The sequence below is a fragment of the Lepidochelys olivacea genome (assembly GCF_965140295.1).
Source record: "Lepidochelys olivacea isolate rLepOli2 genome assembly, chromosome: 12".
NCBI classification, from domain to species: domain Eukaryota; kingdom Metazoa; phylum Chordata; order Testudines; family Cheloniidae; genus Lepidochelys; species Lepidochelys olivacea.
Window position 1 is genome coordinate 33,639,663 of NC_140422.1, and position 24,240 is coordinate 33,663,902.

The 24,240-nt window shown below is 41.0% G+C and overlaps 1 protein-coding gene across 1 annotated transcript in view; it reads left to right on the forward strand.

The window, feature by feature from the left end:
* Nucleotides 1-24,240, forward strand: part of CDH13 (cadherin 13) — a 797,859-nt gene that overhangs the window by 243,397 nt on the left and 530,222 nt on the right. Inside the window, exon 3 of the mRNA XM_084644551.1 lies at nucleotides 24,008-24,216. Coding sequence (XP_084500677.1) covers nucleotides 24,008-24,216 — 209 coding nt within the window. The remainder of the gene's footprint in view (nucleotides 1-24,007; nucleotides 24,217-24,240) is intronic.

A 24,240-nucleotide genomic window follows, 5' to 3' on the forward strand; every position in this document is an offset into this window, starting at 1 on the left:
ACTTTCCAGAAAAATTTGAGGGGTTTTCAGATCTGGGGTTTTGGCTCAGACCAGTCTTTATAAAATCTTCATATAGGGCCTCGTATTTAATACCAAAAGTGCTTATTTCTGGCCAATAGGACCACAGCTAGTTGAAAGTGTCTGTAGGTCCTGGTCATGATGTGCCTGATTAAAGCCTACTGAAATCAATGGAAAGGCTTGGAATGAAAGACTCCCATCAACTTCAGCTGGCTTTGGTTTTGGTGATGGGAGTTATGTGATGCCATTGCATGCTTAGTGTTAAATTAAATTTGTGTGCAATCCCATTCTGCTTTCAGAGACAAGTAGATATCTGAATGACACTAATGATCACAACTTGCTAAAATCTTGGATAGGTTGAATGTGTCAAGTCATTAATTTTAAAGTTTTATTTTAATGTTGCTTGTTTAACTGGAAGCCTCGGTCATAGCAAATCCAGCTGTTTAACAGTAAAAATTACAAAGATTATTTAATATGAACCTTGACTGCAACTTCTGGGCTACCTAGTCTACTTAAACATATTACTTTCTCATTAATAAATGGGGGAGAGGGAAACTTTATTCGTCTGACAGTCTTTCTCTGTGTTATATGTACAAACAAATTTCAGGCTTCTTCTAAATGGTCTTGATTGACACAACTTACTTGCCCCCAAGGCAGTTGTTTAGTGGAAGATGCCAAAGCTTGTCTTTATGTGAAGTATTAAGGGCTATGCTTGATGTGAACAGTAACTGCTTTGGGAATGGCTGTGTGCTGCAAGATTACATGGTTTGGTTTTAATTATATTGTTCTCGGCAGTGTCACTTGTCTGATCTTCGTATGAGAGTCAATATTCAAATGAAGGTTATTCAGTTTTGTAACCATTAGTCAGGCTCTGATATTGTCTAAACAAGATAACAGTTAAGCAGGTTGAAAACCCAGCAGAGTTTTAAGAGGCTTGGCGAGGAGGCATTACTTGTGATCTCCAAAATGTTTTGCACTTTGGTAGACTGTAATTAAGTGATTGCTTTTCTCCAGCTTAGGGAGTGATTTGTATGTCTGTGACATAAAATTGATGGGATCCTCAAATGAAGCAAAACATAGAATTAGCGACAAACTGCACAGTGTTGAAATGAAAAGTTGTTTGCTAAAGGTATTCTGGAGCCCTTAGATTGTCTCTGATACAAAGAATGGCTTTTAATTGTAATAGTATTTTTAAAGATGCAAGGGCATTCATATTCTAAGAAAAATATTACATAGTGGACTTATTACTCTAATTTCCTCTAATGTATATAACCAATGCATCATCCTCTATCTCCGAAACAAGCTCATACCACTCAACAGCACTTTGGAACTATGTGCTGGTACCGCTTACGCTGAAGGTGGGAAGAGACAAAAGATTTATTTCTGGTGATAGCTTTTAAGATAAATTTACTGCACTTCAGGCAAAGAGTTTTCCATTGATTTTCTTTATTCTTTCCTTTTTTGCATTTCCTGGCATATACCAGCTAATCATTTTCCTTCTTGTTGGGGTGGTGAGGTTGGAGCCGGGCATGTGCATTCCTCTGTTGTATTATCAGACACATAAATAACTAAGTCTCTGGCTTTGGCTTCTTGCCTCAATGTATTCTTGTGGTGAGAGAGAATATGCCATCCAATTTTCCCTTCTCTTTTTGAAAAAATTCTGTCTCAAGGCGCTGGGGGTAGGGAATGACTGTACTGACAGTGGTATCAGATGAAAGTTCTAGGTGGATAGTTTCGTATAATGGGAATCTCTCTCTGTCTCTCCCGGCCTCCCATCACTACAGTGTTCGGTTTATTTTCTCAGGTGGAAGTCAAACTCCCAGGGTGGTCCATGCACAAGATAGGAGTGCTGTGAGAGCAGATCCATAGTCCACTGCCTTAAAGAGATCAAGTGTTTCATCTCTATCCTATAGGCAGCTTCTATGGACAATAGTCTTGAGCTCCTTCCTAGTGACCCAGGGTCCAGCCAAGCAGAAATGTGCTCACCTTTTGGTAGCAAACTCCTTCCTCGCTTATCAGTAAGCTGGGCTCTCACATCATTTCATTTAAGGTTTGTCTGAAATTAGAATTTAAGTTGTTTTTTTTTTTTAAAAAGAGGACTTAGAAAAATGTCTGCCATTTAAAAAAAGCAACAAAGTTATGACAGATCACATTAAGAAATGACAGATCACTGTAATTATAACAAACAGACCTTGAAGATAAACAGTTTTAATTGTGAACTTGAGGTAGGGGGAAAAAAAAAATCCTATGACCTGCAGCTAATTGCCTGGTTAAATGAAAACCCTTTCTAAATTAATTTGTTACCTGGAGACATTTATTTAAAAAAATGGTTCATGCCTGTATTTTTTTTGGTTTTGGCTCTAGCCATTTCTTGAGAGTGATTGCTTGTCTTTATTTTTTTGACAACTACAGACAACTTATTTACATAGTTAAGCCTCCTGGAACCCTGGTTTCTTGTGTCAAATGTAACTGAACAGATCAGTTTCTAGTAAATCACAGATGTAAAGAGAGTAGTCTTGGATAGTTTTTTAGGCTGAGATCCACACTGAGAAGGAAATTCAGCACCAAGAATCCCACTCCAAATCTTGTATTCTGTTCTATTTCATGGCATTCAGAGAAGTAAGATTTAAAAAAAATATAAAATACTCTTGCTGGAAGGTTGCAACAGAAGACTACTTGATTTCTTAGAATTCGAAGTAACACACCCAAACCAAAAAACAGAGACACAGCAGGCTGCTCCCTAAAACAGAGAGACTAAACTCACCCTATCTTACCCATGCTGGCTGGCTGCCGACTCACTCTGATGGTTCAATTCCCTACAGAGCCCTCTACTCTGAAAATTTAAAGTGATAGATCACAAATTTAAAACACTTTTCAATGCAGCACAGATTCATTATTCAGCCCCTACTCAGCTGAAACTATCCCTCCACCCAATGCATTCAAATAGGAATTCTTTTACAACTAAAGGTGTTGGCCAGTCTTACACAGGTATTGCAGCCGTAGAGTGTGTGTGTGTGTGTCTATATATATATATATATATATATATATATATATATATATATATATATATATATATATATATATATATATAGAATCATAGAATATCAGGGTTGGAAGGGACCCCAGAAGGTCATCTAGTCCAACCCCCTGCTCGAAGCAGGACCAATTCCCAGTTAAATCATCCCAGCCAGGGCTTTGTCAAGCCTGACCTTAAAAACCTCTAAGGAAGGAGATTCTACCACCTCCCTAGGTAACGCATTCCAGTGTTTCACCACCCTCTTAGTGAAAAAGTTTTTCCTAATATCCAATCTAAACCTCCCCCACTGCAACTTGAGACCATTACTCCTCGTTCTGTCATCTGCTACCATTGAGAACAGTCTAGAGCCATCCTCTTTGGAACCCCCTTTCAGGTAGTTGAAAGCAGCTATCAAATCCCCCCTCATTCTTCTCTTCTGCAGGCTAAACAATCCCAGCTCCCTCAGCCTCTCCTCATAACTCATGTGTTCCAGTCCCCTAATCATTTTTGTTGCCCTTCGCTGGACTCTCTCCAATTTATCCACATCCTTCTTGAAGTGTGGGGCCCCAAACTGGACACAGTACTCCAGATGAGGCCTCACCAATGTCGAATAGAGGGGAACGATCACGTCCCTCGATCTGCTCGCTATGCCCCTACTTATACATCCCAAAATGCCATTGGCCTTCTTGGCAACAAGGGCACACTGCTGACTCATATCTAGCTTCTCATCCACTGTCACACCTAGGTCCTTTTCCGCAGAACTGCTGCCTAGCCATTCGGTCCCTAGTCTGTAGCTGTGCATTGGGTTCTTCTGTCCTAAGTGCAGGACCCTGCACTTATCCTTATTGAACCTCATCAGATTTCTTTTGGCCCAATCCTCCAATTTGTCTAGGTCCTTCTGTATCCTATCCCTCCCCTCCAACGTATCTACGTACAGCGTAATTTATTAAAATCCAACTGTAAACTACTGATAATCTGGAGTTACAGCTGTTTTGTTTTGCTTTGTTAATTTTGTTTGCAGTTCAAATGCTTTCTCTTTGCTAGAGTGAACTGTAGCTCACGAAAGCTTATGCTCAAATAAATGTGTTAGTCTCTAAGATGCCACAAGTCCTCCTTTTCTTCTTTCAGTAAAGAGATGTGTTCTGTTTTACTAACAGAAAAATTTCATAGTCTTATTTTGAGACCAAGAAACTCATTATTTTCATAAGAATTTTCAAAATATCACTGTTCTGAAGTTTTTTGGAGTGATTTGCAACAATACCATATGATAAATACATTTTAAATTCCCTTGATTCAGTCAGTTTGTAGTTTAGATTTAGCATATTAATATTTTTAAAAAATCTTTGTATGGTATGTTCTATGGAGGTCACATAAACCCATAAGGAAAAAAATATTGACCATTTGCATTTCAATGGCATACACTTCCACTGAAACAAAAGAGTAAAAAAAAAAATCCTTTTCTTGATACTGCTTTAGGTTCTTGGGTCACTTGAATCATTCAGGTTGTAATCCATATTAATAGGGAAATCTCTTGTTCTTCCACTGACATGAAGGTTCCAATGTAATTCAACATAATATCAATGCAGGTGTCTTCTACGTTTTCAATCACATAACCGTTCTTTTTAAATTGTACTGTGTGTTGTATCCAAAAGATCAATGGCCATGACAGAATGTCATTGAAAGTTCCTAACATACTTCTACTGACATCACATTTTCATTGGAATTGCATCTGATGTCCAGGAGTTACAATACCACCTCTAATATTACTATGCCTTACGGTCTGCATCTGGCCTAAGTGCTCAGTCAGATCATGTCTGTTCTAATATAAGTTGGGGAAAAAATCATTACGGCGCCTTCTATTTGACAAGATTTGAGACTTCCATTTATCTTATGTCACGGAGCAGTTACTTGAAGAGACAGCATGGGTGGTTTGTGAACCAGAGGCTGGGGGAGCACTGGAAGGGCAGGTGGCCTGGCCACAGCCCCCTCACCCCAGAAGTGCGAGTGGTATGGCTCCAGCCTGAGCCGGCGCCTCCACACAGGGGGACTGGAGCCATGCTGAACAGGAAGCAGCATGGGGCGGGGCTGCGGTGGAGCATGGGCGGGGCAATGCCTGGCTGTTTAGGGAGGTACAGCTTCTCCCAGCCTATGATACCCACTGCCCAGGAGAATCAGCATGGCTTTGAGGTTTCCTCTGAGAGGAAACATGGTTTGAGTGGACTGGGAGTCAGAACTGGGTTCTGGTTCTGGAACAGGCTACTCTGAGACCTTGAGCCAAATTGTGGCCAGTCCTCCTTCCCCCATCTTGCACTTCCAATCTGAGGATAGCAACTATTCCATCAGGGACCACAAACCAAGTTTTATGCTAGGACTCCTGTGGGTGGCTGCTTCTTTAAAGTAATGGGTATGTTAGTGGTAATGGGCAGGCCCTTGGTCCTACCTTGTCCCTCAGACCTACCTTGTCCCTCGGACCAGACAGCAGATTCTGTTGGGTGCACAGCATTGGGCGTGCTGCATCCTCTCCTATGGTCGGAGGAGCTCCAGAAGGAATTCTGGTTCAATCACTGGGAAAACTATGGGGAGGGAAAAGGTTGAAGTAGCCCTTCTAGCCCCTCCAGCTATATCTGACTGTAAAAACTAGATCTAGCCATAAATATAGCAATAGGCAAAACAGGATGTGTGACAAAATCATGTAATTTGGCTTGAAATTTTATTTTTTTCTTTTTTGAACCCATAGATTCATAAATTCCAAGGCCAGATGGTAGCATTGTCATCATCCAGTATGACCTCCTGTATAACACAGGCCATAGAACTTCCCCAAAATAATTCCTAGAGCAAATCTTTTAGGGGGGAAAAAACCCCAGTCTTGATTTAAAAATTATCAAAGCTGAAGAATCCACCGTGAGCCTTGGTAAATTGTTCCAGTGGTTAATTGCTCTATTAAAAAATTATACCTTATTTCCAGTCTGAATTTGTCTAGCTTCAACTGCTAGTCATTGGATCATGTTGTTATACCTTTCTCTGATAGTTTGAAAAGCCCATTATTAAATGTTTCCCATCTAAATACTTAGAGACTGCAATCATGCCATCCCTTAACCTCCTCTTTGTGAAACTGAATTGTATTGTAGTGCTTGTGTTTTTTCAATAACTTGATACAAATGGAGGCTGGTAGTCACTTATTGGCAGAAGTGAGCTTCTAGGAAGCACTCCAAAGATGTGATTGAGGAACACATATGCCCAGGATAAAAAGTGATATTTCAGGCATTGGAGGAGCAATGTGGGGAAAAAAGCATGAAAAGACTAGCAGGAGAGTGAGACAGTTGAAATTTCACCCATTGCATCAGCTGTGTTGGATTCCCCGTAAAGCAGCATTGTATGACCTGTTCTCTTTCCTTATCCCACCTATCCCACCTCTCTTGGGCTCTGCATTTTTATTTATATAGTTATTTATGTGACACATGGAAGAAAAACCTGCTAACGTTAATAGCTACCAGGAACAGTGTGGAAAGCTTTTTCTTTGAGGGCCAGCATCTCACTCACTTGAATGTGCAAAATGAGCACATAATTGCGTGAGAGAGTTGTGGATGCATTTCACAGCGTTGCACACACAAATTTGGTGAATGCAGATGCAATCAGACACAGACATTTGCCTGTGCAATTATTGAATTGGTGCATGCAGTCATTGTGACCCGAAATTGGGCCAGCTAGTAAGCTTAGGGAGGACAAATGACCCACCAGAGTTTGGCAGAAAGCAGCACCTTTATTATACTGATAGCTAAGCTCAAAAGAAGGGTGGGGGGCTCATGGTCACACTCACACTCTCATACTCACGGTCCCAGGACAGGCATGGCACTGGAGATGTCAGGATCCTTCAAGGTAAGTGTCCCACAGCACAGCGATGGATGGTACGATGAAGATAAGTCTTCCCGAGGCATGATGGAATGCGAGGTGGTGAACCACTGGCCAGGAGGTACAAGCTTGTGAGTGCACTCCTGATCACATGGCCTCTTCCCCTTTTAAGGACCTGCTCCTCATGGCCTGTGACTAGAGATGACTTGGCCACATGTGGTTGGTCACACTTCATCTTGGATGGTGTCCGTGCATTGGGTGTGTGATCGCTGCCTAATTAGAGTTCCAGACACCTTGTCTACCTGGGAGCTCTGCTGCTCTTCCAGCTGTTTAAGCAGCACAAGCATTCCGGGGGGGAGGGGGAAAGCCACTTCACAGGTATTCAAAGAGGGAGAGGAGACAAAAGGGAGGGGGAAGGTGTAACAGACCTTTTGAACATACAGGTTGTACAGAGCATACAAATCACTGCTGCTCCTATAACAGTCATTGCAAGTGTATCAGTGATTAGGGCTTCAGAAGGACATGAAATTCCAGGGCTAAATGGTATGAAATTTGGCCTGGCTTTTCCAAAGTAATTAAATTATTTTTTTTCTATTTATTCCTGTTGTATTTTGCTGAACATTCTGCTGTCACTCCCATTTCCTCAATCTTTGAGTATATGCGAAGAAACAGTTTTTATAATTTTATGAGCTATATACAGAATTTACATACATACATATGGAAGAGACCTAAAGAATACAATAATGAATGATAACCTTTCCATAGGGTATTTTTTTTTAATCTATCCCCAGGAAAATCCACTGCAGAGGTAGAATTCTTCATTAAATTCTATAGGATGGTTAAAAATATCCTTCAGAAAGATTATGCTTTTCTGTGAAATTCTATAGGAATTTTTTCCATGAAAGAACCCTCAGCCTCGTCTACAGTTTTCCCTGGCTACAAATCATCATTTCTACAAGACACGTTGATTTTTAATAACTTTTTTGTATTGCGTATCTTTTTAAAGAAAACTGTTTGACCTTCAGAAGCCATTAGATCTGTCAGTTGTTAGTAATACATTTCCCATCCTCCCATGCAACTGCCAATTTTTAAAGCCTCTAAAGAGTCAGGACACAATTCCTATTATCAGTTAATTTTTAGCTTCAATATGGGGTGCTAAGGGATCTTGCCTTATTTGTAGAAGTTTGCTAATGATAAAGGGGTCAGGATGCAAGGAGCAGATATACAGAGGCAAGTTTCTGTTGCTATGCAGGGAGCCTGCTCTAGGTCAGTGCTTCTCAAGCTATCTGATGTGGGGGACCGGCAATTTTTTCCCCAATAAGCGCGCAGACCGGCAGCTGATGGCTCGCGGACCGGCACTGGTCCGTGGACCACCACTTTGAGTAGCACTGCCCTAGAGAACAGAAACCCATAGGAGAAGCTTGGAAGCAGGGACTCTGGAGTCTTAGCAGTTATCAGGTAGGAAGGGGCTGAGCCATTATCTCTTCTGTCAGAAGTGGGTAGGAAGTAGAAATACAGCTGTTATGTTCGGAGCCGGGTACCCTCCTAGGCCTTCAGCAAGGCGGTGTGTCTGTGACTTGTGATTATAAGGGCTGGAATTAGAGACGACATAAAGCAGAGCTCTTGCAGGCTCCATAAACACAGTATGATCACTGAACTCTACATGTCTGAGAGAGACTGGCTAGCTGTCCAGCTCCCAAGGGAGTCAATAAAGGAGGGTAACTACTGTCCATTGCTAGAGAGAGGGCCCTGTGTGGACTCAGGCCTGGGCTTGGGGGGGCCCCCATCAAACTAATGCCCTGGAGCTGCTGTTGGGGGAAGGCTCAGAGGAAGGGAGAAGAGTCTCTCATTCCTGTTGCTGGTCCAGGGGAAAGGGCAGAGAACTAAACTGAGTCGTCTCTGTTGCTTTGCTGCTCTTGCCCTGAGCTGCAAGAGCAGCTGCCTCCCACGCTCTAGGTCTGGCTCTAGAATGTACTCTCTGGCCTGCTGCCATCTCCCCAGTTGTTTGTCCGTTGTCCTCACCCACTTCCATTCTTTAGTGCTTACTAGACTTGGGTTGTGGTGTTCTATGAATCATTACAAACGTCCTAAAATAAGAGCTCTCAATAGCATTTGCTGCTGTTCGCTTTTCTGTGCCTAGCTAACAGGGCTCAGGTTACCCACCCTGCCTGTATTGCTGAATTCTTTGAGCAGGGCTGGATTCTTTTCAGAGCAATGGGTTCTGTGCCAGCTGGGAGTTTAACAGTTGCTTTCTGTATGTAGCTGCTGCTTCCTCACCTCTCATCACCAGACTCCCCCACCTCACCCCTCTGCCCTGATCCAACTGAACTCTGTAAGAGAGATCAAGTCCTGTTACAATTAAAACATGATCTAAAATTAACTGTTAAACTGAATGAATAAACCTAAAGGCTAAAATCCTGGTCTCTCTGAAGTCAGAGGCAAAACTCCCATTGGCTTCAATGGGCTAAGATTGCAACCACAGAATGAGCTATTAAAGTTGTCTATTAAAGTTGGCATAATGCTATAGAACCTAACGCTGATAACACCCACACTTAAATACTTCAGAAATTTTTAGTTTACTAGTACATTGACCCACAGCCTTTCCCTTCAAACTAAATGGCGAAGATTGAAATTGATTAGCTGACTTGGACTCAGGAGCACAATACAGTGTGAATTGAAGTGTCCCTTGTGAAAATCAATCTTAAAAAACTGGGTATGCCGTGCATTGCAGGTGAGAGTATTTCACTTTTGCACCAATGGACAGAGAGGCATTATTTCTGTATGAAAAGAATTATCCTTTGGTTCTGATTAAAAAATGTTTTCTTAAACAGAAAGTACATATGGGTTGTAGCTACTTTTCAAGCTTACTTTTATTTATTTATTTAGCCTCCAGCTACACCACTACGGGCTCTGATCTTGCCATTAAGGAGTCCAGTCCCCTAGCATGGTGTTGGAGGTGCTTGTCTTTCAGAGGAGATGCAAAACTGGGATTCTAAAACTTTTGGATATTAAAGATGGCAATATTTGCATGAGAAAGCTTGTAAGCTTCTGGTCTGCTGGCCAGATTCCAGTTGGATAATTACTTTCTGCCTGCCTAAATCTTCCCCTGTAGTTTCAATCAGATATAGTATCCTTCAGTCCCTATCATAAACTGTTGCTGGGTACACTTAACCAGCTGTTCCACCAAAGAGGCAGGCCCACTCCAGTGATTGTGTGAAGTGATGCCTTTATAGAGTGTTTACAAGGGTCTTTTTCTAAATATAAGCTCTTATTCATATTAAGTCTGTCTGTTTAGCTGGCTAGCTATCAGAATTCTATGTATGCACGCAGCTGCAGAATATGCACATATATATTGTGCTTTCATACCTTTTTTTTAATAGTCCAAAATAGTTCTCAAACAATTTTAGACAAATGATAAACAGGCAGGCTCAGAACTGTGGATCCCATACTTCAGCTCAAAGCAAATTGAAGCATTTGAGTGTTAAAACCCTGAAAATGGGGCTTTGAAATAGAAACATCTCAGCATAACGAACTCCGGCATGTAAGAACCATGCTGCAGCTTGTGTTTTCTCAGTGTACCGCTTACAGGAAGGATCCAGGAGTTAAACATTTCCTGTTTTAAAACTGGATTCATTAAAACATCTGTGGTTCATTATCACACTGGTGTGAAAGCCTCACATATGTTACCCATCATAATTGTGGGGTGGGTGGATAGGAGGGAAGGAGCTTGGAAAAGAGTCCCACAAACCTCAGATTCCTTGTTCTGATCTACAAAAGGTAACGTTCCCAGTCACACCTTCAATTCCCTATCATTACAGTAATGGGCTTGGGATCCCATGCAAGAAACCTCCAGTTGCCAAAGTTGCCTCTGCTGATGGAAGGCTATGATTAAAACCACACACACACACACTCTGATTAATTTAGTTAGTGGGCATATATATTATACCAAATACATATGGTGAAAAGATTTTCTTAAAAATAAAGGCTGGAGAGCCTAATGCTGAGAAATGAACAGAGAGAGAAGTGACATACATGTTGTTTTTCATTGGGAGATGGTTGGCAGTGCTTCCATTCGGCTCGCACAGGGTTTTGGAGACTGTTTCATACCATATGGCATATTAAACACAATAAACATGTTCACTTGGCAGTGGGGGCATGACAAGGAACATCAGAAGGCATCAATAAATGAATAACTTTGCCTTTGTGTAAATAAAACTTAGATGGTTATATTTTAATTCCCTGATAACTTCTTATCTGGACACAGCCATTTATAATCATGACTGGTATGTGATTTCCAGCAGTGTAGATTATAGAATAGTTGAATGATTTATTATTATTTGTATTGCAGTAGCGCCTCTGATCCTCAGTCATGGCCTGCTGTGCGAGGTAGTATACAAAGAGAGAACAAAAAAAGGTGGTCTTTGCCCTAAGGAGTTTTACAGTCTAATTTGATTAAACTTCTTAAGCACTAACTAAAGTTACTCCTGTGAACATTTATTTTAAACTTCAAGTGTGAGAGTTCCCTTTTAAGCAGGTTACTATTTATTTGATCTGTTAAATCCCAGCTATACAGTATGCATGTCTGTTATGTGAGAGCAGTTGCACTGAGTCTTTTGTCCTTATTTCTTGTAATATTCACCACGTCTCATCTGTCTGTTTTTCACCCGCTTCATCATATCTGAACACCTAAACATCAGATAATGGGCCAAATTCTCTTCTGCTGTAAACAGACTATTAGAGGATTTGGTCCAATGACTAAATCTTCTTCCTCCCACGCCCACACAACCCCTCCAACAACCTTTTTTGACTATTTAAAACATGCACTATCCTGCAGACATACTTTGATTTTAGGTTATTCACGGACATCTTTTTCACTTACTTGGACTATTTTTTAGGGCCAAATTAGAAGAGAAAATTGAGATGAATAGATTCTTCTAATTGCACTTTGACAGTAACCTGTTGCAAGCAGGAGGGATTTCCCATTTCTAGGAAAATCCAATCTTACCCCTTCTTGAAGTTTGACTGTACTGGTAACGCAGATAACAACTAACCAAGCTTCAGCCTGAGCTTTCCACCCAGGTATGGTTGTTCCTAAGACTCTGGCTCAGACCCAAGTTTGCTTTGTTCTTGAGAGAGAGGCTGTAGCCCCTTTTGATTCAGCTAGATCCAGGTAGGATATTAGACTTTGAGTATGACTCAGCAGTACTTGTGTGGCATTTCAGTGTTTTCCTTTCTCTTTCTTAACTAAGGCCCAAATTCATAGACCCAATATACAGCCAGCTTGGGAATACACAGCCTGGGCCAGGGAAATGAATCCTTACCATAAAGTTGTGGAACAGCTGTGGGACTCTTCCATGGAGACTGCATTAGCTGAAGTAGCTTGCCATAGCCCAGTATCCCCTGATTGAACGGTAGGACAGGAATGCCTGCACAATGGAATATCCTCTGTCCTTGGTCCCCTGTGATGTGAGCACAGAACGGATGGTGCAGAACTCTTGTGCAAGACCTAAAACCAAATTCCCACCTTTCCTTTGTACAGAGAAATCACAACGATTCTGGTGAAAAGCTGGGTTTGCTCCCGAAATTCAGATTTACCATACTTATCTTCAACTCTTTACAGTTTTGCTCAACCTACTTCTCTATCACTGCTGGGCCCTCATATTCCTCCATATTGTGTTCGTGTGGCTCCCTTTGTCTCCTCCCATTCACTCTTGGTTTCACTCCTACACACAATCAGATTCTCACTGCTTCTTTCTTTCTCCTTCATATCCCTTCCCAAAACACTTTTTTCATTGCCTGCCCTCTTTCTTTTCCACCATGATCTTCACATCTTCTGTTCCTGAGATCAGAGCCAAATTCTGTGGTGGAACTGGGAATTTAGGGCATCGGTGTTTTGCTTGAAACATGGCAAGGAAGTAGCATTCCACTTTTCATACAGCCCTGTTTTTCCACCAGTTGGAAAAAGTGCCAATTTCGTAAAAGCCAGAGAGATGGAGGAGCAGACTATGAAGGGGGTTGAAATGACAGGTTCACAACTCCAAGTGAATATAAAATATACATCCAAATATCTCTTCTGATTGCATGTGTCCAAGCAGCATGAGATCTTGGGTTTCTTTGCAATGCTCACAGATGTTGGCGATGCAGGAATCTAGAAACTGGTGAATGCTGAATAGCGCTGCTGGAGAAATGCACGACTAGAAAGTCTAAAACCTCTTTTTTTTTTTTGAACCATTGGGAAGCATAACTTTTTTTAATGTAGCCAACAGTGCTGTGCTTGGTGACGTTAGAGGTCTGAACTGTGATCTGTTTTCAAGTGAAAACTTTCCCTATTTGTTCAGCTTTTTTTTTTTTTTTAAACTGTTACTAGGAGACTCCTCTCTTCTGACACACTTAACTTGCCGAAGTGGCAGCTGCCAAACTTTACCAGCTGTGAACTATTAATACATTAGTAAATTGCCTGGAGCTTTTTATTATTGGAGGGCGGCTTTTATGCAAAAGGATCCACTTAAAATCTCTCCATCAGGATGGGATCTGCATCAAGCAACTGAATGAAAAATTTCAGTTTTTAATCCCCACAATTTGTGTGTGTGTGTGGGGGGGGGGGGGGAGCTGCCTTTTTGCAAGTTGACGGTACCATGAGATTTCTGTGTGGCTATTAAAATGCCTGGCATGTATCATCGTCAGGAGCTGCATTCATATGGTGCTTTTGGTACTAGGGCAGGCGGCTAATACAGAGCTTTCCATCAGGACCTAACTGCAGTTACATGAATCTTACCACCAGTGCTCCATGGTCTCAATTAACAGACAGAGTGCTCTGAGAGCATTGGCTCTGATGTGTCATACAGCCTTATTATTGTCAGGTTGTTTGGAGCAGCACATCCCATGTCAGTGTGTTCTTTCTCTGCTGCAGTGTAAGACTTGGTTGGCAGGGGCCTGCAGGATGGGGAAGAGAGGAGTAGGGGGAGGCTGGAGAATTCATCTGGAGGGAGTGGGATGGCCAAGGGCAACAGGGGCTTTTGTCTTATTTATGGTACCATTTTGGATTAACCTTTATTCAGTGAAATAATGAACCTGCTGGGCCCAATTCTGCTCTGTTAGACAACTGTCAGTCGAAGGTTACACTGAGGACAGTGATGCTAATTTAGAGTAAATGGAAGCAGGATTTGGGGCAGTATGTCTCATTTCTTTTTGATCCTCTGTCTCTTTTCTTTTCCTTCCATTCCTTCACCAATAAGTGGTATCCTTCTTTCCTCTAGCCACTTTTCATGTGTCTGATTTCTTCTCCTTTCTTCCACCACCTCTATCTGCCTTCCTTTTCCAGTGGTGTTTTTTCTCTCCTTCCCTCATATTTTCATTTCTATCTTTCCCCTTAATGTATCTCTTCCCAAAATTTAGTGTCTCACTGCTTCCTTTCCTTCCTACCCCTTCACTGTCTCCCTCTTTCTCTCCTCTCACTTGCAGTGGTGCTGGGACAGTTTTTATAGTGGGGGTGCTAAGAGTCATTGAACCAAACCGTAAACCCTGTATATAATTGAAACTACTTCAAGCCAGGTGGTGCTGCAGGACCACTAGTTCTAGCACCTATGCTCACTTGTGCAGCTTTTCCCATTTTTGAGGATCCACTTTCCATTCCCCCATCTATTCAATCCTGACTCCTCCATTTACTCCTGGACACTTCTTTTTTTACTCACTCCCTCATGGTGCTGCATCAGAGAAAACTAAGGCTGGAAGGGACCTCAGTCATCAAATCCAGCCTCCTGTGCTAAGGCTGGCCTGTAAACCTAGACCATCCCTGACTGGTGTTTGTCCAACCTGTTTTAGAAACCTCCATGAAGGGGATTCCACAATTTCCCTTGGAAGACTATTCCAGCATTTAACAACCCATATAGCTAGAAAGCTTTTCCTAACATCGAACCTAAAACTCCCTTCCTCCAGATTAAGACTATTACTACTACTTCCTTCAGTGGACATGGAAAACAATTGATCATAGTAATCTTTATTACAGCCCTTAACATAGTGGTTCTCAACTGTGGTCCACTGCTTGTTCAGGGAAAGCCCCTGGCGCACCAGGCTGGTTTGTTTATCTGCCGCTTCCGCAGGTTTGGCCGATCGTGGCTCCCACTGGCCGCGGTTCGCCGCTCCAGACTAATGGGGGCTGCGGGAAGGGGCGCAGGCCGAGGGGCTTTCCCTGAACAAGTGGTGGACTACAGTTGAGAACCACTGCCTTAACGTATCTGAAGACTGTTAACAGGTCCCCCATCCGTTGTCTTTTCAGAAAACTAAACGTGCCCAGTTTTTTTAACCTTTCCTTACAGGTCAGGGTTTCTAAACCTTTTATCATTGTCATTGCTCTCCTCTGCACACTCTTTCCAATTTGATCCAATCTTTCCTATAGTGTGGGTCCCAGAACTGGATCAGTGCTGAGTAGAGTGGGACAATTAACTCCTGGGTCTTACCTACAACTAATACCTCCTGCTGATACATCCCAGAATGATGATATCCTTTTTGACAACTCCATCACATTGCTGACTTCTATTCAATGTGTGGTCCATTATAACACCCAGATTCTTTTCAGCAGTAATATCCCCTAATCATTTATTCCCCATTTTGTAGTTGTGCATTTGACTTTTCCTTCCTAAGTGTAGTACTTTGCTCTTATTTTTGTTGAGTTCAGGCTAAGCTTCTGTGTTGTGAAAGTTGTTTTTGAATTATAATCTTGTTCTCCAAATTGTTTGCAATCCCTCCCATATTGGTGTCATCCACAAATTTTATAAGCATGCTCTCCACTCCATTATTCAAGTCATTAATGAATAGTACTGGATCTAGACCTGCCCCCCCCGTGGAACCCTACTATATATGTCCTCCCAGTTTGACAGAAAACCATTGATAACTACTCGGAGTATGGTCTTTCAACCAGTTATAGTACTTTATAGTAAATTTACCACTTTATAGTAAATTCATCTAGACCACATGTCCCTAGTTTGCTTATGAGAATGTCCTGTGGAACTGTGTGAAAAGCCTTATAAAATCAAGATATATCATGTCTACTGCTTCCCCCATCCACTAGGTAAGCAACTCTGTCAAAGAAGGAAATTAGGTTGGTTTAGTATGATTTGTTCCTGGCAAATCCATGCTGGGTATTCCTTATAACAGTCCATCCTCGAAGAGCTTACAAATTGATTTAATAATTTTGTTCCAGTATCTTTCTAGGTGTCAAAGTTAGGCTGACTGGTCTATAATTCCCTTTTTTTCTCCCCCTTTTAAAGATAGTCACTATGTTTGCTCTATTCCAGTCTTCTGGGACCTCACACATACTCAAGGAGTTCTCAAAGATAATTACTAATGGTTCAAGATTGCTTCAACCAGTTCCTTAAGTACGATAGGATGAATTTCATCAGGACCTACCCCTTGAATACATCTAACTAGTCTAAATGTTCTTTAATCTGTTCTTTCTCTTTTTTGCTTTGTGTTCCTTCCCTCTTGTTGGTAACATTAATTGTGTTGAGTATCTGGTCCCCATTAACCTTTATAGTAAAGGCTGGAAAAAAATAGGCATTAAACACCTGAGCCTTCTTGATGTCGTCATTCATTAGTTCTCCTTCACTGCTAAGTAAAGGACTTATGCTTTCCTTCATCTTTTTCTTGCTCCTAATGTATTTCTACAGCGTCTTCATATTGCCTTATGTCCTTTGCTAAGTGTAACTCATTTTGTACCTTAGCAAGTTCTGATTTTGTTCCAATATATCTGATATTCTTTTGTACTCCTCCTTACTAATTAGTCTGTTTCCACTTTTTGTGGGATTCCTTTTTGAGTTTTAGGTCATAAAAGATCTCCTGGTGGAGCCATATTGGCTTCTTTCTATTCTTCTAATCTTTTGCATCAGGATAGTTTGTAGTTGTGCCTTTAATATTGTCTCCTTGAGATTTTAATATTAGATTTTAGATTTTCTTCCCATGGAACCTTACATACAAGTTCTGAGTTTGTCTGCTATTTTGAAGTCCATTATCCTTTTTCTGCTGCTCTCACTCCTTCCTTTTTCATGATCACTTTCACCCAAATTGCCTTCTACCTACAGATTTGCTACCAGTTCCTCCCTGTTGGTCAGAATCAAATCTAAAGTAGCTATCTGCCAGCCCTTCAGTCTCAATGTGTGGATGAGACGATGGTGTAGAGGGGAGGGGTTTAGATTTATTAGGAACTGGGGAAACCTTTGGGATGGGGGGAGCCTATACAGGAAGGATGGGCTCAGCCTATACAGGAAGGATGGGCTCCATCTAAACCAAAGTGGATCCAGACTGCTGGCCCTTAACCTTAAAAAGGTTGCAGAGCAGTTTTTAAACTAAGAGATGGGCAGGGGGGAGCCGATTGTTGCAGAGGCGCATGTGGATCAGACAAAGACTTCTCTTAGCGGAGAGTCTATTGATAGAGATTCTCTAGGTTTTAGTCAGGAGGAAGGGATGGAAGAGGATAAAGTATGGGCCAGATAAGATGAGAAATGTGTCAGATTCTTTATGTGAACATCAGAAAAGGGCAGGCAAACAATGATAAGTTTTTAAAGTGCTTGTACACAAATGCTAGAAGTCTAAATAATAAGACGGGTGAACTAGAGTGCCTTGTGTTAAAGGAGGATATTGATATAATAGGCATCATAGAAACCAGGTGGAGTGAGGACAATCAATGGGACACAATCATTCCGGGGTACAAAATATATCAGAAGGACAAAACAGGTCCTGCAGGGCTGGGGAGTGGCACTATATGTGAAAGAAAATGTAGAATCAAATTAAATAAAAATCTTAAATGAATCCACATGTTCCATAGAATCTCTGTGGACAGTAATTCTATGCTCTAATAAGAATATAACAGTAGGGATCTATTATCGACCACCTGACCAGGACAGTGATAGTGACGATGAAATGCTAAGGGAGATTAGAAAGGCTATCAAAATAAAAAACTCAATAATAGTGGGGGATTTCAATTATCCCCATATTGACTGGATACATGTCACCTCAGCACAAAATGCAGACACAAAATTTCTCGATACTTTAAATGGCTGCTTCTTGGAGCAGTTGGTACAGGAACCCACAAGGGGAGAGGAAACTCTCGATCTAGTCCTGAGTGGAGCGCAGGATCTGGTCCAAGAGGGAACTATAATGGGACTGCTTGGAAATAGTGACCATAATATAAGAACATTTAACATTCCTGTGGTGGGAAGAACACCTCAACAGCCCAACACTGTGGCATTTAATTTCAGAAAGGGAAACTATTCACAAATGAGGAGGTTAGTTAAACAGAAATTAAAAGGTACAATGACTAGAGTGAAATCCCTGCAAGCTGCATGGACACTTTTCAAAGACACCATAATAGAGGCTCAACTTAAACGTATACCCCAAATTAAAAAACACAATAAAAGAACTAAAAAAGAGCCACCGTGGCTTAACAACCATGTAAAAAAAACAGTGAGAGATAAAAAGGCATCTTTTAAAAAGTGGAAGTCAAATCCTAGTGAGGTAAATGGAAAGAAGCATGAACGCTGACAGATTAAGTGTAAAAATATAATAAGAAAAACCAAAAAGGAGTTTGAAGAACAGCTAGCCAAAAACTCAAAGGTAATAACAAAATGTTCTTTTAAGTACATCAGAAGCAGGAAGCCAGCTAAACAACCAGTGGGGCCCCTGGATGATCGAGATACAAAAGGAGCACTTAAAGACGATAAAGTCATTGTGGAGAAACTAAATGAATTCTTTGCTTCAGTCTTCATGGCTGAGGATGTTAGGGAGATTCCCAAACCTAGGAGCAGTCTTTTGTAGGTGGCAAATCTGAGGAATTCACAGATTGACATGTCACTAGAGAAGGTTTTGGAATTAATTGAGAAACTTAAAAGTGACAAGTCACTGGGACCAGATGGTATTCACTAAAGAGGGGAACTCAAATCTGAAATTGCGGAACTATTAACTATGGTTTGTAACCTGTCCTTTAAATCAGCTACTGTACCCAATGACTGGAAGATAGCTAATGTAACACCAATATTTAAGAAGGGCTCTAGAGGTGATCCTGGTAATTACAGACTGGTAAGTCTAACGTCAGTACCAGGCAAATTAGTTGAAACAATAGTAAAGAATAAAATTGTCAGGTACATAGAACATAAATTGTTGGGCAAAAGTCAACATGGTTTCTGTAAAGGGAAATCATGTCTTACTGATCTATTAGAGTTCTTTGAGGGGGTCAACAAACATGTGGACAAGAAGGATCCAGAGGACATAGTGTACTTAGATTTCCAGAAAGCCTTTGACAAGGTCCCTCACCAAAGGTTCATATGTAAATTAAGTTGTCATGGGATAAGAGGAAAGATCCTTTCATTGATTGAGAACTGGTTAAAAGACAGAGAACAAAGGGTAGGAATAAATGGTAAATATTCAGAATGGAGAGGGGTAACTAGTGGTGTTCCCCAAGGGTCAGTCCTAGGACCAATCTATTCAACTTATTCATAAATGATCTGGAGAAAGAGGTAAACAGTGAGGTGACAAAGTTTGCAGATGAAACTAAATTGCTCAAGATAGTTGAGACCAAAGCAAACTGTGAAGAACTTCAAAAAGATCTCACAAAACTAAGTGATTGGGCAACAAAATGGCAAATGAAATTTAATGTGGATAAATGTAAAGTAATGCACACTGGAAAAAATAACCCCAACTATACGCACAATATGATGGGGGCTAATTTAGCTACAACTAATCAGGAGAGAGATCTTGGAGTCATCGTGGATAGTTCTCTGAAGATGTCCACACAGTGTGCAGCGGCAGTCATAAAAGCAAATGGGATGTTAGGAATCATTAAAAAAGGGATAGAGAATAAGACTGAGAATATCTTATTGCCCTTATATAAATCCATGGTACACCCACATCTTGAATACTGTGTACAGATGTGGTCCCCTCATCTCAAAAAAGATATACTGGCATTAGAAAAGGTTCAGAAAAGGGCAACTAAAATTATTAGGGGTTTGGAACGGATCCCATATGAGGAGAGATTAAAGAGGCTAGGACTTTTCAGCTTGGAAGAGAGGAGACTAAGGGGGGATATGATAGAGGTATATAAAATCATGAGTGGTGTGGAGAAAGTGAATAAGGAAAAGTTATTTACTTGTTCCCATAATATAAGAACTAGAGGCCACCAAATGAAATTAATGGGTAGCAGGTTTAAAACAAATAAAAGGAAGTTCTTCTTCACTCAGCGCACAGTCAACCTGTGGAACTCCTTGCCTGAGGAGGTTGTGAAGGCTAGGACTATAACAGGGTTTAAAAGAGAACTGGATAAATTCATGGAGGTTAAGTCCATTAATGGCTATTAGCCAGGATGGGTAAGGAATGGTGTCCCTAGCCTCTGTTTGTCAGAGGGTGGAGATGGATGGCAGGAGAGAGATCACTAGATCATTACCTGTTAGGTTCACTCCCTCTGGGGCACCTGGCATTGGCCACTGTTGGTAGACAGGATACTGAGCTGGATGGACCTTTGTTCTGACCCAGAATGGCCGTTGTTATGTTCTCCCAGTACACCAGGCTGGCTGAGAGGGTAGGGGCTGGTATTGTCCCTGGTATTGTCCAAGCTGATATTCCTTAACCAGTCTGATGCCTTAGTGCTTAGTCTGCCACATACTGTAACCACTTGCCCTTTGCAGCCGCTTCTGGTTCAATTTAGCATCTGAGGTTCTGATTTGTCAGAGGTGCTTAGCACCTGCACTCCCATTGACATCAGTTGGAGTTGTGGGTACCATCGCCTCTGAAAATCAGCCCTAGTGTGCATTTTAGGCCGCACTCCACAATGCATCACATGGTAACAAGCTTCACTCAAACTGAAGAATCAAAGGGCCACAGATTTCCCATCTCTGCAATTTTCTGGTGGTGGGGTTCAAATGCAGTGGATTTCCAGGTGGAAATTTGACTAGGTCTACAGTCCCCTGGCAGCCCAGGTCCCAGAACTGCAGTGCTGTGAATATATGCTTAATCCACAGCATTGGTGGAATGAGGTCATATGAGAAATTTACCTGCAGGTCTGTTATGCCAGTCAGTTGTAGATGGTCTCTGTAGTGTGTGTCCAGTCATGGTACAGTACAAAATTATTCTGTATCTGAGACCACAGCTTTGGTTCCAGTATTGGTCATGGCTGTGATAGAATCTAGGAATTTCTTGACTATAAAAACAACAACTGAACCTAACAGGATAATCTCAACAGTGGATTTAACCAGTTAATCATTTTGAAGCTTGCTTTATTTTTAATAACTCTAATGCCTTTGATCTTCTATAATTTCTGGGTGCTTGTCTGTAGCCATAAACAACAACAGTTTTTAAAGATCCACTACAGAAGGGAAAACAAGATCAAAACAGCAAGCAGCCCACAATGAACTTAAAAGAAGTTCACTGTACCAGCAGTTTAATAAGCAATCTGGAAATCTAGGGTGGATCTCCTTTTAAAAAAAAACAAACCCCACACTAAACACATGCAATCCATCTTTCTCAACTGGAGAAACCTAAAAGATTTACGGTGCAACTGCAAGTTTGTGGTGAAGACTTCTTAATCACATGGTTTATTATGAGGTCTAAAGCTGACATGATGTAACTGAGATTCCATTTTAATGAAGTGTGTAATTACTGCAGGCAATGGTATTCACAGTATTTAAAGGCTAGGAGCACCTGCTAAATCTCCAAGGTCTTTAGGGGCAAAACTGTCTGTAGTATAAATCTGTAATGGTTAAGGAGACTCACACAGCTCAAGAAAAACCCATTCTACATGTACTGAATTATATGATCTGAATTAACTCGCGTTACTCATCATTTACCAAAAAGAAAAGGAGTACTTGTGGCACCTTAGAGACTAACCAATTTATTTGAGCATGAGCTTTCGTGAGCTACAGCTCACTTCATCGGATGCATACTGTGGAAACTGCAGAAGACATTATATATACACAGAGACCATGAAACAATACCTCCTTCCACCCCATTCTCCTGCTGGTAATAGCTTATCTAAAGTGATCATCAAGTTGGGCCATTTCCAGCACAAATCCAGGTTTTCTTACCCTCTGCTTCCCCCCCCCCCCACAAACTCACTCTCCTGCTGGTAATAGCCCATCCAAAGCGACCACTCAGGAGTGAGTGGTCGCTTTGGATGAGCTATTACCAGCAGGAGAGTGAGTTTGTGTGTGTGGTTTTTGGAGGGGAGTGGGGGGGTGAGAACCTGGATTTGTGCTGGAAATGGCCCACCTTGATTATCATACACATTTTAAAGAGTGGTCACTTTGGATGGGCTATTACCAGCAGGAGAGTGAGTTTGTGTGTGGGGGGGCGGAGGGTGAGAACCTGGATTAGTGCTGGAAATGGCCCAACTTGATGATCACTTTAGATAAGCTATTACCAGCAGGAGAGTGGGGTGGAAGGAGGTATTGTTTCATGGTCTCTATGTATATATAATGTCTTCTGCAGTTTCCACAGTATGCATCCGATGAAGTGAGCTGTAGCTCACGAAAGCTCATGCTCAAATAAATTGGTTAGTCTCTAAGGTGCCACAAGTACTCCTTTTCTTTTTGCGAATACAGACTAACACGGCTGTTACTCTGAAACCTGTCATTTACCAAATGTAACCTATAACATCTAGCATACATTTTCACTGTATTGTGAAATAAGAAAGATAAAAGAAATGGGGATAGATACTTGTATCACCCCATAACTTATCAACTTGCAGTAGCTTGCTGATTGTGCACTTGAAATTAATGTAATTCATCACAGTATCTTTCTTAATTACCATCAATCTCTTGTTTCCCTTTTGTATGTTTTTTTTAGAGATCTCTTTAAAGAAGAATTGTGTTGTAATGAATTGTTGGTAAAGATGATAATATATTAAAATAAAGTCCCGAAGATGCAGAGCAATAGCAAGTATGCAGAACATGTATATCTGAGCAACACTGTCTACCTTCACAAGGCTTAAAACAGTTTCTTGGTAGCATAAACACTTTCTATCTATGGATATATAGGGGCAGATCCCCAGCTGGTGTGCTCTCAATGATCTATGACCATTTATACTAGGGCTGAGGATCAATGGCATTATGACAATTTTGACCAGGATGAGGATCTGCCCCATAGTTTTATTAATGGTGGAAGTCTGACAAACACAAAGAACTATATTGCTCCATTGATGGTTGCTGTTAAATACGGTGCCCACACAATGGTAACTGGGATCCTGTATTTGGGTGATAGCTGTGTTTTAAATGGTGGCTAATATAACTACCTTACTCGCTTAATTCTATATAACCTAAAATAGTCACCTTCATAGATCATCAGCCCTTTATAAAAGGATCTCAAATCAATAAATAAGATAAACATCCTGCAAACACAAAGTCCATACTACTCACAATTACAGTATTTTGAATTACATTTCACACTGTTACAATTATGGGGAAGATTTTTAAAAACATAAGAAGCAGGTAGGTGCTCACTTCCCATTGACGAATCAGTGGAAGTTGGCTGTCTATCTTCTATTTACAACTTTAAACAATAAGGAGGGTTAGTTTTAATGTGGAATTCATACATTTTGCCAGATATCTTAATAGTGACTTTCAAACTGTAGTATGCTTTCTGTCACACTTTTCTGTCATATAACATTTTTACAATAGAATATGTACACAGGTTAAAAACAACCAATTCCAGTCATGAAGGCAACATACTGGTTACCTTTAACTGTTTGGTTAGCCTTAAAGACTCTAGAGGTCCAATTACATGAACAACTCCATAATAAGTATTCTGTAGATACTACCTAGTATATGCAATTAGGTATGTATTTGCTGTTTGTGTGATCTTGATTTGAGTAGTCACAAAATGCCCATGACTGAAATTATTAATTCATGTCTTAGCTACCCAATTTTCCTGGTCAAATCTTGCATCCCTCCAAAACTGCACACACACAAGCTTGTCCACAAAGTGATGGTCATGCAAACAGAGAGCTTGATTGGAGACCACTTTGAAAATGTGCTCCATAGTTTGAACTAGTTGTGTATGATATCTGTGGAGAAGCAAATCATGTATAAATGTTTGAAGTTTGTGTGCAGACCAATACTTACACTCTTGTTTCTTCTTCTTTCCCAGTGGTGTTTGATGACTGCAAGGGGAATGACAAGTTGAACTTTGAAGTTTCTAACCCAGATTTTAAGGTGGAACCCAATGGATCTTTAGTTGCACTGAAAAATATAACTGAAGCTGGCAGAGCTTTGTTCATCCATGCCCGGTCTGCCCAGGCTGAAGATATGGCAGAAGTTGTAGTTGTCGGAGGGAAAGACAATCATGGCTCTTTAAAGGTAATAAAAGACCAAAGTTCACAA